Source organism: Marmota marmota, unplaced genomic scaffold (assembly GCF_001458135.2).
Source record: "Marmota marmota marmota unplaced genomic scaffold, marMar, whole genome shotgun sequence".
NCBI classification, from domain to species: domain Eukaryota; kingdom Metazoa; phylum Chordata; class Mammalia; order Rodentia; family Sciuridae; genus Marmota; species Marmota marmota.
In genome coordinates this window covers 2,833,912-2,848,774 of record NW_025999894.1, presented here as the reverse complement: position 1 = coordinate 2,848,774, position 14,863 = coordinate 2,833,912, and the positions used below count along the sequence as shown (strand labels likewise).

Sequence of the window (14,863 nt, the reverse complement as noted above, 5' to 3'; positions counted from 1 at the left end):
TAATAGTTGAGTGAGTGAAATAAAGTTGCAAACAGCTATATTTACTCCCTCTAATAAAATAAGACAACATTTTACTTGGTATAAAAAACTGCAAGTTGTGTTCTGTTTAAGTGATTGTTCAGGATAGTGTTAGCAATAAATTAAAAGCATGTTTTTATTGATTTAGTAGAAATTATGGATAATAACTCTTCATTTAAATCACACACTTTCAGTTTGGGAAAGATTTGTTGAATAAAATTTAAAGAATAATTATTAATATTTTACTATGATTGTGGTGTTTTACATTGTATGTATTACTGGCTATTCGTAGTTTTACATAAACATAAACATTTCTGATTTGCAGGTGTTTTGCCTCATTGGTTATGTTCCATCAGTTATTCTGTTTACCTATGTTGCTTCTTTCACTTATAAGAAAATTATAAATACCAAAGAATTTTGGTCATTTATCTATTCAGTGGTAAGTCACATTTTATATTTTTTGTAACAGCTTATTTAAAAGTCATAAATTCTTTCATGATTATACTAAAAAAAATCACGTCAGAATTTAGATAGAGAACTGGATGCATCTTTTTGCCTGTATATTTATCTTCCATATAATCCATTCCATGAAAGGATGATATTAAAAGCACTTAACAACTAGTATGGCAAACATACCAGCTGCAAACAACTGGTATCAGCATATTGATGCTTTCTGGCCAAGTGTCACCCGTGGCTCCATGATTTATTAGAGGTTTGAAAACATAGTTAATGTACTAAGGCACCCATCTGTAAGTAAGTTATATGAAAGATTTAAATACCTTGTCACTTATTTTCTCATTTTTTTTTCGTTCAGACAGCATTAGCTTGTATTGCAATCACTGAAATAACTTTCTTTATGGGATACACAGTTACAGCTATTTTTCATTATACCTTTTGCATAGCTGTTCCAATCTATCCGCTTCTAGGTTGCCTGATATCTTTCATAAAGGTAAGTAAGTCTGTTAGATATTTTAATAGTTTAATTCTATAAATATATATTGCCTAATCTTTGGAATCTTAGCTTTTGTACTGAAAATAGCAGGATACATCAAATTAACTGCTACTATTTGATTAAGTTATTAATACAGCAATTTGAAATGAAGTATGAAATCTTTAAGCATGTCTAAATATAAATTGTCAGAGGAAAAGGACTGTGCCCATTGCATGTTCTTTGATGCTCAAAATAATGTACATAATTTGAAGTAAGATGTGGTTTCAATCAGTATTTGTTTTTAGGAGTTTTTCAAGGATTAAGTAGCATATTATACTAGAAAGGGATGAGAGAAAATAAAGTGTTAATTTCCAAAAGCACATTAGTTTTATTAAGTCTAAATAATTGAAAGAATTTTCCATTTATTAGAAAAAATTATTATGAATTATTGATTTAGAATTGCTGTTAATTCTATATGCTACTACCCTCTCCTCTTTTAAGTTTAATATGTTTAATTTATATCTACTCTCAGAAATTTTTGGGGTCAAGGAAGAGTTTAAGTATAGAGCATAGCCTATGAATATGAAAAGCTAACTTATATGTTTTTTTAATTTTAATTCAAATATTACATGTTCAGAATATACATTTAAAAATTTTTTTGTCTTAGGTTTCTTGGAAGAATTTACAAAAAAATGAGAATACTGACAATCCATGGGACAGACTTTTAGTGGCTGTTATAATGGTAAGAAATAACAAAAGTGTTTCTGTGTGTCAGCTTGTTACCCTAACAATGGTGTGGTTGTCTGGTTTTAACTGTTTTTTTTTGTTTTGTTTTTGTTGTGTACTGGAGATTTTAACCCAGGGGCACTTTACCACTGAGCTACATCCCCAGCCCTTTTTGGTTTCTATTCTGATACAAGGTCTCACTAAGTTGCTAAGTTGCTGAGGCTGGCCCTAAACTTGGCGATCCTCCTGTCTTAACCTCCAGAGCTGCTGGTTTATGGGCATGTTGGGTTATAGGCATATGCTACTGTGCCCAGCATAAAACCTGAATTTTAGAAATCCATTTTCTCAGTATTATGTAATTTCCATCTCTGTAAATTAACTATGTTTAGTTTTTATCCTGTTGCATAAAAAACAAGGTACACAGGAAGTCAAATGTGGGGCGTTCTGGAGATAAAACTCAGGGGTACTCGACCACTGAGCCACATCCCCAGCCCTATTTTTATATTTAGAGACAGAGTCTCACTGAATTGCTTAGTGCCTTGCGACCCTCCTGCCTGAGACACTCAAGCCACTGGGATTACAGGCATGTGTCACTGAGCCTGGCTTTTTTTTTTTTGCTGGGGATGGTGCTATTAATGAACCTGATGCATGTGGTCTTGGTTCTGTTGGCAAAGAAAAAAAGAAAGAATGACTTCATCAGATTCAATCCTGAGCTGTTCATGTTCTTCTTTTAGCCTTATCTGCAGTGTGTACTATGGATTTTCCTCTTACAGTACTATGAAAAAAAGCATGGAGGGAGATCAATAAGAAAGGATCCCTTTTTCAGGTCAGTTAATTTTTGTATTTAAGTTTTTAACATTTCTACTAAGTTTATGAAATTATGCAGCCATCACCATTTACATAATTTTGAAACAGTTCCAGTATTAGTACTCCCAAAACAATCTTTAGGCCCATTGAGGGATTAACAATTGCTTTCCTGTCTGTCCTCTCATGGCTCTAGCCCTAGGTAATCACTAAGCTACTTTCTGTCTCTGTGAGGTGTGCCTGTTGCAAACTTTTTATATAACAGGAATTATATAATATTTAGTCTATTTTGGTCTAGCTTCTTTCATTTAGCATATTTTTCTTTTTTAAAAAATTTTCTATACTTATTTTTGCAAAATTAACATTAATATATATAATTAGAATTGATGCATATGTCCTTCCCATTGTGCTTACTGCATGCCTAGTATTTTAAATATTTATATAGTACATTTTAAAACATTTTTAAGAAAAGAAATAATGAAATGAATTTTGAAAAACTTAAGCCAAAAAAGACCAATGATTCTCTTAAGTACATTAAATGTATTAACTCTCATATTTATTTACTTTTCACCATAGTGGGCACTGTATTTTAATGTTGGAAAATTCTGACTCACCAGAAAGCACCTTTATTAAATTGTAGGATTTAGATAATAAATTAGTATTGAGTATACAGTTTTACACTTAGCATAATGTTTGGATGGTTACTTCTGAATTTTTTTCTCTCATAGCCAGAAATCTTTCATCTTCAGGTACTGACCTCCCATTCACTCCTTAACTTCCTACAATCTGGTTTTCTCCCTTACCTCTCCATTGATATATATTTTTTTAATTTCCAGTAAGGCAACTAATGGTTTTATCATTGTCTTGTCTGGTCAGCCCAACTTATTTGTCTGAAGCTTTTAACATTGTTGACTCCCCCTGCCTCATATTTTTCTGTTTTCCACGTTGGTATCATCTTTTTGCCTCTTCTCTTCCTGATCAGAATTTCCTTTGTAAGCACTTCCTCTGTCTACCCACAAGAGTGATGTTTCTGTGGGTTCTGACTTCAGCCCTTATCTACTCTTTGTGGGCAATTTCACTTTATACCTAAGTTCTAAGTTCTTTGAGGGAATGGTTCATGTTTTTTATCTCCTTGTGGAGAATACCTGACAGATACTAGTCATAAATAATAATGTTGAAAAGATAAATGAATTGATGTAGATAATATTATTTAAATGCCAGCCATCAGTGAAAAATATGCTTTTATTTTTTAAATTTATTTTTAAAAATATTTAAAAATTTTTTTAAATATACTTGTAATTCCAGCTTTCAGAAATAATCTTAGATTTCATGTTAATGTTCTTAAAAAAATCTTTTCTCAATGTACTGCCAAAATTTCTTAGTATCTTAATTATTTGAAAATTTACTATATTTATATTCTTAGGACCCTTTCAACAAAGTTCAAAACTAGGAAGTTTCCAGAACCACCAAACAATGAGGATGAAGATGAAGATGTCAAGGCTGAGAGACTAAAGGTCAAAGAGCTGATGAGTTGCCAGTGTTGTGAGGAGGTAATTTAGACTTTATGCCTAAGTCATATTAAATGTGAAATGTAAGTTACCAATGCATAAAATTTAATCTGAAAAATATTTTTCTTTGAATATGTATCAGTCTGAAAAAAGTTTTTCATGGAAAAAGTATTTTTGTCAACTAACTTTTGAATAAGCCATGATTTCAGTCATGAGTGGAAGTTTACTTGTATACTACTCATAATGCATACTTATTAGCAATTTATTCTTATAATATAGGCATAACTGATAGTGCAGCCTGTCATGAAACGAAATGACACATATCTGTTTTATAACTCGCTTTTTGAATCCTGTTTTTGTTATTAGAAACCAGCCATTATGGTCAGCAATTTATATAAAGAATATGATGACAAGAAAGATTTTCTTCATTCAAGAAAAGTAAAGAAAGTGGCAGCTAAATACGTTTCTTTTTCTGTGAAAAAAGGTTGGTATTTAATTACTTTTCTATAAATATCTTTTCTAGAAGAGTAATTTCCATTTCATTTCATTTGAATATGATGATTATTTTTCTTTCAATTCCTGTAGGAGAGATCTTGGGATTGTTGGGTCCAAATGGTGCAGGAAAAAGTACAATTATTAATATTCTGGTTGGTGATATTGAACCAACTTCAGGCCAGGTATGTATCAGTGGTGTGGAATTTGTCACGTAGGATTTTTATTTTTAATTAAGATAATTAATGACAAATTGGGATTTTGATGAAATTGATGAACATTTTCATACATAGATGCAGACATGCATATATGGTATTTCTACTTTTATGATTTTTACATGCATGAGTGATTTATCTACTTAATGGAAGATAGTTTTATTAATTTCAGGAGATGGGGAGCTAGTCTTGGCTCTGCCATTGATTAGTCTTTGATTATTAGCAAGTTACTCACCACTTGGTAGAAACTTCACAATACTCTCCTGCTCCTATTTCCTGTATCTTCCCCACTTGCTGACTTCATACCAGCTCCAGTAAGTAATTCATTGCTTTCCTGGAAAAAAACAGGTACACTCTTTTAAAATATACCTTTATTTTATTTATTTTTATGTGATGCTGAGGATTGAACCCAATGCCTCATGAGTGCTAGGCAAGCACTTTACCACTGAGCCACAACCCTAGCCCCCAGGTATACTCTTTTCTTTGGGTTTTTACTGGAGCTGTTCCTGTGTTGGCTGTACCTTATCTCCCACAAATTCGAACAGCTAAATTCACTTTAGCTCAAATATTACCTTCTGATGCAGCCCCCTGGTTATCCTAGTTAAAATTGTGCCTTACTTTCCTACCTGGCTATTCACTGTAATCACCTTTCTGTCCTCGTCACTAACCTTCATCTTGGTTAGGTATGTATGTCCTTCCATCATCAAAAAGCAATAAAATTGGGTTTGATCCTCAACACCACATAAAAATAAATAAACAAAATTAAGATTAAAAAAAAGCAATAAAATTCTAACCTTATATTATTCTGGTCATAGGAAGGGATTTGAAATAATCAACTTACTTCCCTCACAATAGATACTGACCGAAAAATACTTCCTAATAATTGGTTTGTATTTCTGTAGGTATTTCTAGGAGATTATACTTCAGACACAACTGAAGATGATGACTCCATTAAGTATTTGGGTTACTGTCCTCGGATAAACCCACTGTGGCCAGATATTACATTACAAGAACATTTTGAAATTTATGGAGCTGTGAAAGGAATGAATGCAAGTGACATGAAAGAAATAATAAATCGGTCAAATGTCCTTAGGTTTCTTTTGTTACTTGGGGAGATTTATATTTTACATTTTAAAAATTCCTTATCAAGCATTTCTGTGGATCATTGTTTTCACAGAAAATGATAAATACTTGTTCATGTTTTCTTAACAAAATTGTGTTAGCTATGAAAATAAAAGGCTCTTTTCCTAATAGAATGAATGTACCTCTGAATGTCATGAAACATTTTCATTTAAAGTGAATCATTTTATCAAGACATTAATTTGTTTAAAATGATATAAATTGAAGATTTTTGGTCTTACATAATTATACTAAGCTCCAACTGAGTTAACTGTTTTAGAGAAAGCAATGTCTGATCACAGACAATTTACATTTATTTATTCATATCTTGGTACACTCATTTGATGTTGTTCACTTTTCAGAATAACAAATGCCCTTGATTTAAAAGAACATCTTCAAAAAACTATAAAGAAACTGCCTGCGGGAATCAAGCGAAAGGTACTTTGATGAAACAATAGATATATCTATTGATAGTTTAATGCTCATGGCTGTCTTGATAAAATTCCTCACAGTAAAGCCTTAACAGTCTATCTCCTCTTTTTTTCCTTCCATCTAGTTATGTTTTGCTCTAAGTATGCTGGGGAATCCTCTGATTACTCTGCTAGATGAACCATCCACAGGTATGGATCCTAAAGCCAAACAGCATATGTGGTGAGTACGACTCAAACAACTCTTGAGACACACTGTACTGCCTGATGCTGGAAGAAAAAAAGCAGTTTATTTTACTGTAACTTTTAGTTATAATAATAGTTATGTGTATATCTTGATTTAAAATCCTATGTAAATAATAAAATAGCTAAATATTTAGATTTCCAGAGATCACCTTATTCTTTTAAAATTTTATCTAATTTTTTGTGAAGTATACTATATTATATATAAATACAGTATATATAGTATATGTATTTTATGTATGTTATATATGACATATATACTATATATAATATATATATTCCAGAATGGAAATAAGCATATGAGTAATTATTAAAATAAACTATTCTGCTATTTGAATAGTTTGTAGAAAGGTTTTTCCTAATCATGTAACATTAAGTTATCACTCCGATAATCGATTGTCTTAAACTTATGTTGTAACTCTGCCTGGTAATTTAAAGTACTAATTAGTTGAATACTTCTCTGAACCTTGATTTCCATATTGATAAAATATAAGTTGGATTTTATGGTTACTTTTCTTAAAACATGAAAAAGCATCGATCTTTTTTTTTTTTAATTTTTTTAAAAAAATTATTTTATTTTTTAGTTGTAGATGGACACAATATCTTTATTTTATTTATTTATTTATTTATTTTTAGAGAGAGAGAGAGAGAGAGTTTTTTAATATTTATTTTTTTTAGTTTTTGGCGGACACAACATCTTTGTTTGTATGTGGTGCTAAGGATCGAACCCGGGCCGCACGCTTGCCAGGCGAGCGCGCTACCGCTTGAGCCACATCCCCAGCCCCATCGATCTGTATAATTAATTGTTTTTTAAACTTTTATCCCACATGAACATTTGAAATCATGAAATATCTCTTTATCTGATTAGCTTTCAAAATGAAGAGAAAATAAATTCAAATACATCATAGTTGGGCAGAAAATAATAGCGATAGCAATTGATATTCAATAAGTTTTAATTAACCAAAGTAACCAAATAGTTAAATTAAAATACCCATTATTTTCATTAAAAGATATTCCTCTTTGTATTTTATTTAGCAGGCGAGCAATTCGAACTGCATTTAAAAACAAAAAGCGGGCTGCAATTCTGACCACTCATTACATGGAGGAGGCAGAAGCTGTCTGTGACCGAGTGGCTATTATGGTGTCTGGGCAGTTAAGGTACATGTTTACACAGTAGGCCTTTTGGGAAAGGAGAGTTGGGTGGTGGGTTTTGAAAATCATTCTTTCAAAAACATATAGTCAGATACATTAGTTTAAATGTTAAAAAAATGTTTCTTTGTTTGAATTTTTCATTCAGTTTTCTATAGAATTAGTTGGAAATGTTATCTTCCTTCAGATATGACTAGCTACTTGCATTTGGAATTGGCTCAATTATTCAGTAGTTTCAAATGTTATTTTAAGGTTAGGATATTTGTTATTTTAACAAATTGTTAGGCATTATATTGTATTATATAACACAGTATAAAATAAATGAGTTAATGCATAAATAAATAATTAAATAAGTAACTGTGGGTAGAGAAGAAAATTTTACTTTTGGAATGATTCCAAACAATATATGTAGATATTAACCCTTTGCAAAAGGGGAGCTGAATATTCCACTATCTCATACCCAAGTTTAGGCTGGATTTAGCTAGTCTCTTCTAAAAAACTAAAATGTGGAAAGGGAAAAATAGTAACTTTACAGTTGAGAAACCTGACATATACCTTAACTAAAGCAATATTGTGTAGATATCACATACCCCCTGATGTGATGTGATGTGATGTGAAGGGCACTTCAACAGTGTGCTATTATGTCCCAAACCCCACATTCTAATCTAATCATGAGAAAATTATCAGGCAATTCAAACTGAAGGACATGCTAACAAAAAACATCTAACTAGTACTTGTGAAAACCATCCAAATCATGAAAAAGAAGGTAAGAATAAGAAATTGCCACTGACCATTGGAGATTAAGGAGATGTGACAGTTGAGTGCATTGTGGAACAGAATCCCATAAATAAGACAGACAGAAGTGGAAAACTGGTAAAATCCAAATGAAATCTGGAGTTCAGTTTTTATGCTAGTGTAATAATATGATTTCTTGATTTTGACAAATGTACCATGGGAAATAACATGAAAATATCATGGGAGCGGAAACTGGATAAAGGATAAGGGGATGCTGTATTTATCATCTTTGCCATTTTCTTTTTTTATTTTTATTTTTATTTATTTATTTTTTTAAGCATCAGAAATTTATTGGTTGCTCAAAACATTACATTCATCTTGACACATCATATATCATACATTTGTTTCAAATGGGGTATGAATTCTTATTATTCCCCCGTGTACAGATTGCAGAATCACGTTGATTATACAGCCACGTTTATACATACTGCCAAACAAGTGTCTGTTGTATTCTGTTGCCCTTCCTATCCCCTTCCTATTCCCCCTCCCCTCCCCTCCCTCTACCCCAACTACCATAACTCATTTCTCTCACTCTCTCTTATTTTTATATTTATTTTTTTCCTCCCCTTTGCCTCACATCCTCTTATATGTATTTTTGTATAACAATGTGGGTGTCCTTCCCTTTTCCGTGTAATTCCCCCTCTCTCTCCCATTCCCTCCCACCTCTCATCCCTGTTAGATGGTAACCTTCTTCTCATGCTCTTCCTCCCTGCTCTGTTTTAAGTCACCCCCCTTATATAAAGAAGACATTCGGCATTTGTTTAGGGATTGGCTAAATTCACTTAGCATAATCTGCTCTAATGCCATCCATTTCCCTGCAAATGCCATGATTTTGTTGTTTTTTATTGCTAAGTAATACTCCATTGTGTATACATGCCACATTTTTTTTAATCCATTCATCTGTTGAAGGGCATCCAGGTTGGTTCCACAATCTAGCTATTGTGAATTTGCTGCTATGAACATTGATGATGCTGTATCCCTGTAGTATGCTCTTTTTAGGTCTTTTGGGAATAGTCCAAGAAGGGGAATAGCTGGGTCGAATAGTGGTTCCATTCCCAACTTTTCGAGGAATCTCCATACTGATTTCCAAATTGGTCGCATCAGTTTGCAGTCCCACCAGCAATGCACCAGTGTACCCTTTTCCCTACATCCTCGCCAGCACTTGTTGTTGTTTGACTTCATAATTGCTGCCTTTCTTACTGGGGTGAGATGGTACCTTAGGGTGGTTTTAATTTGCATTTCTCTGATTGCTAGCGATAGTGAGCATTTTTTCATGTATTTGCTGATTGATTGTATATCCTCCTCTGAGAAGTGTCTGTTCAAATCCTTGGCCCATTTGTTGATTGGGTTGTTTGTTTTCTTATTGTTCAATTTTTTGAGTTCTTTGTATACTCTGGAGATTAGGGCTCTCTCTGAGGTGTGAGGGGTAAAAATTTGTTCCCAGGATGTAGGCTCCCTATTTACCTCTCTTATTGTTTCTCTTGCTGAGAAAAAACTCTTTAGTTTGAGTAAGTCCCATTTGTTGATTCTTGATTTTAACTCTGAGCTACAGGTGTCCTATTAAGGAATTTGGGGCCCGTCCCCATGAGGTGGAGATTAGAGCCAACTTTTTCTTCAATTAGACGCAGAGTTTCTTGTTTGATTCCTAGCTCCTTAATCCATTTTGAGTTAACTTTTGTGCAGAGAAAGCATTCGACAAAGTACAGCATCCCTTTATGTTCAAAACACTAGAAAAATTAGGGATAACAGGAACTTATCTCAACATTGTAAAAGCTATCTATGCTAAGCCTCAGGCAAACATCATTCTAAATGGTGAAAAACTGAAGGCATTCCCTCTAAAATCTGGAACAAGACAGGGATGCCCTCTGTCACCACTTCTATTCAACATAGTTCTCGAAACACTGGCCAGAGCAATTAGACAGACGAAAGAAATTAAAGGCATAAAGATAGGAAAAGAGGAACTTAAATTAGCACTGTTTGCGTATGACATGATCCTATACCTAGCAGACCCAAAAGGTTCTACCCAGAAACTTCTAGAGCTAGTAAATGAATTCAGCAAAGTGGCAGGATATAAAATCAGCACACATAAATCAAAGGCATTCCTGTATATCAGTGACAAATCCACTGAAATGGAAATGAAGACAACCACCCTATTCACAATATCCTCAAAAAAAATGAAATACTTGGGAATCAACCTAACAAAAGAGGTGAAGGACCTATACAATGAAAACTACAGAACCCTAAAGAGAGAAATAGAAGAAGACCTTAGAAGATGGAAAGATATACCTTGTTCATGGATAGGCAGAACCAACATCATTAAAATGGTGATATTACCAAAAGTACTCTACAGGTTTAATGCAATGCCAATCAAAATCCCAACGGTATTTCTCGAAGAAATAGAAAAGGCAATCATGAAATTCATCTGGAAAAACAGAAGACCCAGAATAGCAAAAGCAATCCTAAGCAGGAAGAGTGAATCAGGCGGTATAGCGATACCAGATTTTAAACTATACTACAGAGCAATAGTAACAAAAACAGCATGGTACTAGTACCAAAATAGGCGGGTAGACCAATGGTACAGAATAGAGGACACAAAAACCAATCCACAAAATTACAACTACCTTATATTAGACAAAGGTGATAAAAGCATGCAATGGAGAAAGGATAGCGTCTTCAACAAATGGTGCTGGGAGAACTGGAAAGCCATTTGCATCTTTGCCATTTTCATTTCCTATAAATGTAAAAGTACTCCAGCGTAATTTTATTCAAAAAAAAATTATAAAGATTTAAGTGAGCAATCATTCTTTGAAATTGTCAAGCCATTTTTTTCCCTGTTCTTTCTTTTAAAAATTACTTTAGATGTATTGGAACAGTACAACATTTAAAGAGTAAATTTGGAAAAGGCTACTTTTTGGAAATTAAATTAAAGGACTGGATAGAAAATCTAGAAATAGACCGCCTTCACAGAGAAATTCAGTATATTTTTCCAAATGCAAGCCGCCAGGAAAGGTAAAATATTTTTAACTTAGTTATATTTCATTATAGTGCAATAATCATAAAAGGTTATATTAAGGATTAGCCAAAAAATCTTTAGTCATTGATTATATCTGTATCTCACATTAATACTTCTGTATTATCACCAATACTGGGCTAATAAAATCTGATGCAATTTTATGTCTGTTCAGTGTAATGTCTTTCAATATTTAATAGTACTTAAAATTTTTAAAGTTCTTACTTGGTAGTAATGATAATTATTTTACTATGGATGGAGTTCTTTTATCATTTCAAACAATTTTTATCCAAATAAATTTCAAATAAACTTATTAGAGTTTAATTCTGAATATAAAAAATGTTTAAACTTGAGCATTAGAGCACAGTTGTAGTAATTTTTAAATTTTTCTGCATTTTATCTTTGTTTTCAGTTTTTCTTCTATTCTGGCTTATAAAATTCCTAAGGAAGATGTTCAGTCTCTTTCACAATCTTTTTCTAAGCTGGAAGAAGGTAAGTAGTATTCTAAAGTTTTGTAAGGTAGTTCTCAAATTATGAAAGAATTTTATTTTAAAAGTTCAGAACTGGAGGCAACTTATTGTTGAAACTATGGCAAATAAGAACATAATCTTTTATTCATGTAATGTAAGATATAGATAAATATAAATGCTTTAGGGATTTTGTAGAACAACTATCACAATGTAAACCTTTTAGAATTGTCAGTGGACACCAAACAGCATAGTTTATTATATTACATCTGTATAAATGATCAGCTAGCTTGTCTCTCAGTGGTTTTGTCCAGCATCCAGCAGCATTGTATTTCTTGAATCCTTACTTCCTACTCTAGTGGTAGCAGCAAATGACAGGAGAATTCATGGTGCAAGAGGGTGGGCATTCTTCTAAGTTTTAAAGAAGGTTATTGAAAGAATCTGGATTCTTAGAAAACAAAGCAAACAAACAAAAAAAAGTCTATTTTTAAACTTTTTTTTCCTTTGGAGGTACTTGGTATTGAATTTGTGCATTTAAAAAATAAGTGAAAGTACAAAAATATGTGCTGGTGGCAGTTAAGAGAGGTTAAATGCCCTGGATTGGGCAAATGTTCAGACACAGGTTAGTTTATAGCATTACCTATGAATAAGGGTTATTGTTAATATCTTTCAATACAAATAATGGGATTTTTGTGGTTATTATTATGTGAATGCTGAATAAAAGGTTTTCTTATACCCTATATAGCATCTATGGATCAATGTTTTTTAGCCTTAAGAGTATAAAGGTAAATTCTGTTTTTCTGATGATTTCTTTATAATAAAAAAAAAGTAACCTGAACTGCTTAGGAAGAATTAAAGAATTCAGTATGATAGCAGACATGGCATTGGATTAGATTGCAAAAGCATCTGAAATAAATATAGAATATCTTCTGGAGCCAGGTGTGGTGGCACATGCCTGTAATCCCAACAGCTTGGGAGGCTGAGGCAGGAGGATTTCAAGTTCAAAGCCATGCTCAGCAACTTAGTGAGGCCCTAAACAACTCAGTGAGACCCTGTCTCAAAATAAAATATTTTTAAAAAGGACTGGGGACGTGGCTCAGTTTTTAAATGCCCCTGAGCTTAATCCTTGGTACAAAAAATAAAAAATTCTTAATATTCAGAATCTAGTCCCAGAAGCAAAGAACAGGTTACAGGGGAGTTGGGGAAAGGGACATAGCAGATATTACAAGAAAGGAATAAAGACGAAGGGGATACAGGAGGGAAAGAGGAGATTAGAAAAGGTGAAATAAGACAAGTAATAAACATTAAGTTCTTAAGGTTGTAGAGGAATTGGCATCTGAAGAGAAAAGAAGACTTGAAAGGAAAGTAACAGATTTTGGCATCTTCAATTTTAAATGAGTTGTTTACATGAGTTTTTAAAATAGATTGTTAGCTATCTTACTAGTGATTGCCATTTTATCCTTTTAAAATACTGATAATTAAAATCCTATTTTTATATTTTAATAGCTAAACAGACTTTTGCCATTGAGGAATATAGCTTTTCTCAAGCAACATTGGAACAGGTACTTTAAAGTTAATTTAAAAAAAATATTTTAAAGTACAAAGTATCTAATAGCAATTATTTAGGTTTAGATTGAAGAAAGAGATACTGTGATATTATAAAATCATTGTAGAATAATCTTAAACTTTGTACAGTTATAGGGAACTTTATAATTATTTGCTTATTGTTTTCAATTTTTTCAAAAGTTTAATTTACAAATCATATTTGTATACCTTTATGGGGAACAGTGTGATATTTTGATACATGTATATAACATGGAATAGTTAAATCAAGCTAATTTCCATTTGCTTATTTTGAATAGCTCAATTTTTTCTGTTTGGTAAAGAAAGGTGTTTCATATTAAAATATCTTAAATTATTTAAATATTTATAATTATTTTTATGACAGTGCTACTTAACATATTAATCAACAGTTTATTAATCCTTTGAACAAGCATTCATCTTTGCATGTAATTAATGGAGATAACTTATTTTGTTTAAATAGTATTAATATCAATAAGCCTCTTTTGATACTGGTTAATATAATTAGATGTGGCCTTATCCCATTTCTCATTTTGTTAAAAGGTCTTGGAGCTGTGTGGTACTTCATTCATTTATTTCCTTTCATTCAGGTTTTTGTAGAACTCACCAAAGAACAAGAGGAAGAAGATAATAGCTGTGGAACTTTAAACAGCACACTTTGGTGGGAAAGAACACAGGAAGACAGAGTAGTATTTTGAATCTGTATTGCTCAGTCTGTTTGCTGAACTTATTTGTTCTTCACTTCATTTAACTCTGCCATTAAAACTTTATTATTTGAATGGCAACTAGAGAAATGTGAAGGCATTGCGATTTTCCTGTGCTCCTTAATTGAAATGCTGTGGTTGTTGTTTTGCTTTACTTTAAATAAAATTAATATGTAATTAAGTCAACTTGCATGTTTGTATCTGAAGAATTTTGAACTGTAGTTTGTATGCTATATTTCTCACTTGCAAGAAGAGATTCTAAAGAAATAGTGATAGAATAACTATTTGACTAGCTGTGTTTATTTTTAAAGGTCATACCATCTAATTACATAGCTATGTAATGTCCCATTCTAAATTAAAAAAATGAATATATAACTAATATACATATATAAGGCAATGTGAAAGCTTCTTGCTTCTCCTTTTCAGTTTCTAAAAGAAGCTTTCAGTGGAGGTTGGTATCCATAAAAGCTTGGGTAAACCCTAGAAAGCCTCACTGTAGAAATGGAGGGAAGTGGTGTCTATCCACTAGGTGGCAGTCATCAATCATAAAAAAGGAAAGGAGACTTTATTTCAACTGGCAATTTTAGACACAGGTAATAGAAAAAAGTTGGTATTTAAATTATTATTATTATTATTATTTGCTCTTTCAAAGGTGTTTTAGTTATAATTAAAG

The 14,863-nt window shown here is 32.3% G+C and overlaps 1 protein-coding gene across 5 annotated transcripts in view; it reads left to right on the top strand.

Annotated features, from left to right (window-relative positions):
* The window catches only part of Abca5 (ATP binding cassette subfamily A member 5), a 76,568-nt gene extending 62,197 nt beyond the window's left edge, over nt 1-14,371 (top strand). For all 5 annotated transcript variants that reach the window (XM_048795512.1, XM_048795488.1, XM_048795493.1 and 2 more), the window contains 15 exons: nt 344-457; nt 833-967; nt 1,617-1,691; nt 2,410-2,501; nt 3,903-4,029; nt 4,354-4,471; nt 4,573-4,664; nt 5,597-5,772; nt 6,176-6,251; nt 6,370-6,464; nt 7,523-7,642; nt 11,288-11,437; nt 11,851-11,930; nt 13,412-13,467; nt 14,077-14,371. In XM_048795512.1, coding sequence (XP_048651469.1) covers nt 344-457; nt 833-967; nt 1,617-1,691; nt 2,410-2,501; nt 3,903-4,029; nt 4,354-4,471; nt 4,573-4,664; nt 5,597-5,772; nt 6,176-6,251; nt 6,370-6,464; nt 7,523-7,642; nt 11,288-11,437; nt 11,851-11,930; nt 13,412-13,467; nt 14,077-14,184 — 1,614 coding nt within the window. In that variant the 3' untranslated portion in view covers nt 14,185-14,371. The remainder of the gene's footprint in view (nt 1-343; nt 458-832; nt 968-1,616; nt 1,692-2,409; nt 2,502-3,902; nt 4,030-4,353; nt 4,472-4,572; nt 4,665-5,596; nt 5,773-6,175; nt 6,252-6,369; nt 6,465-7,522; nt 7,643-11,287; nt 11,438-11,850; nt 11,931-13,411; nt 13,468-14,076) is intronic.
* Nucleotides 14,372-14,863: the final 492 nt, after the last annotated feature.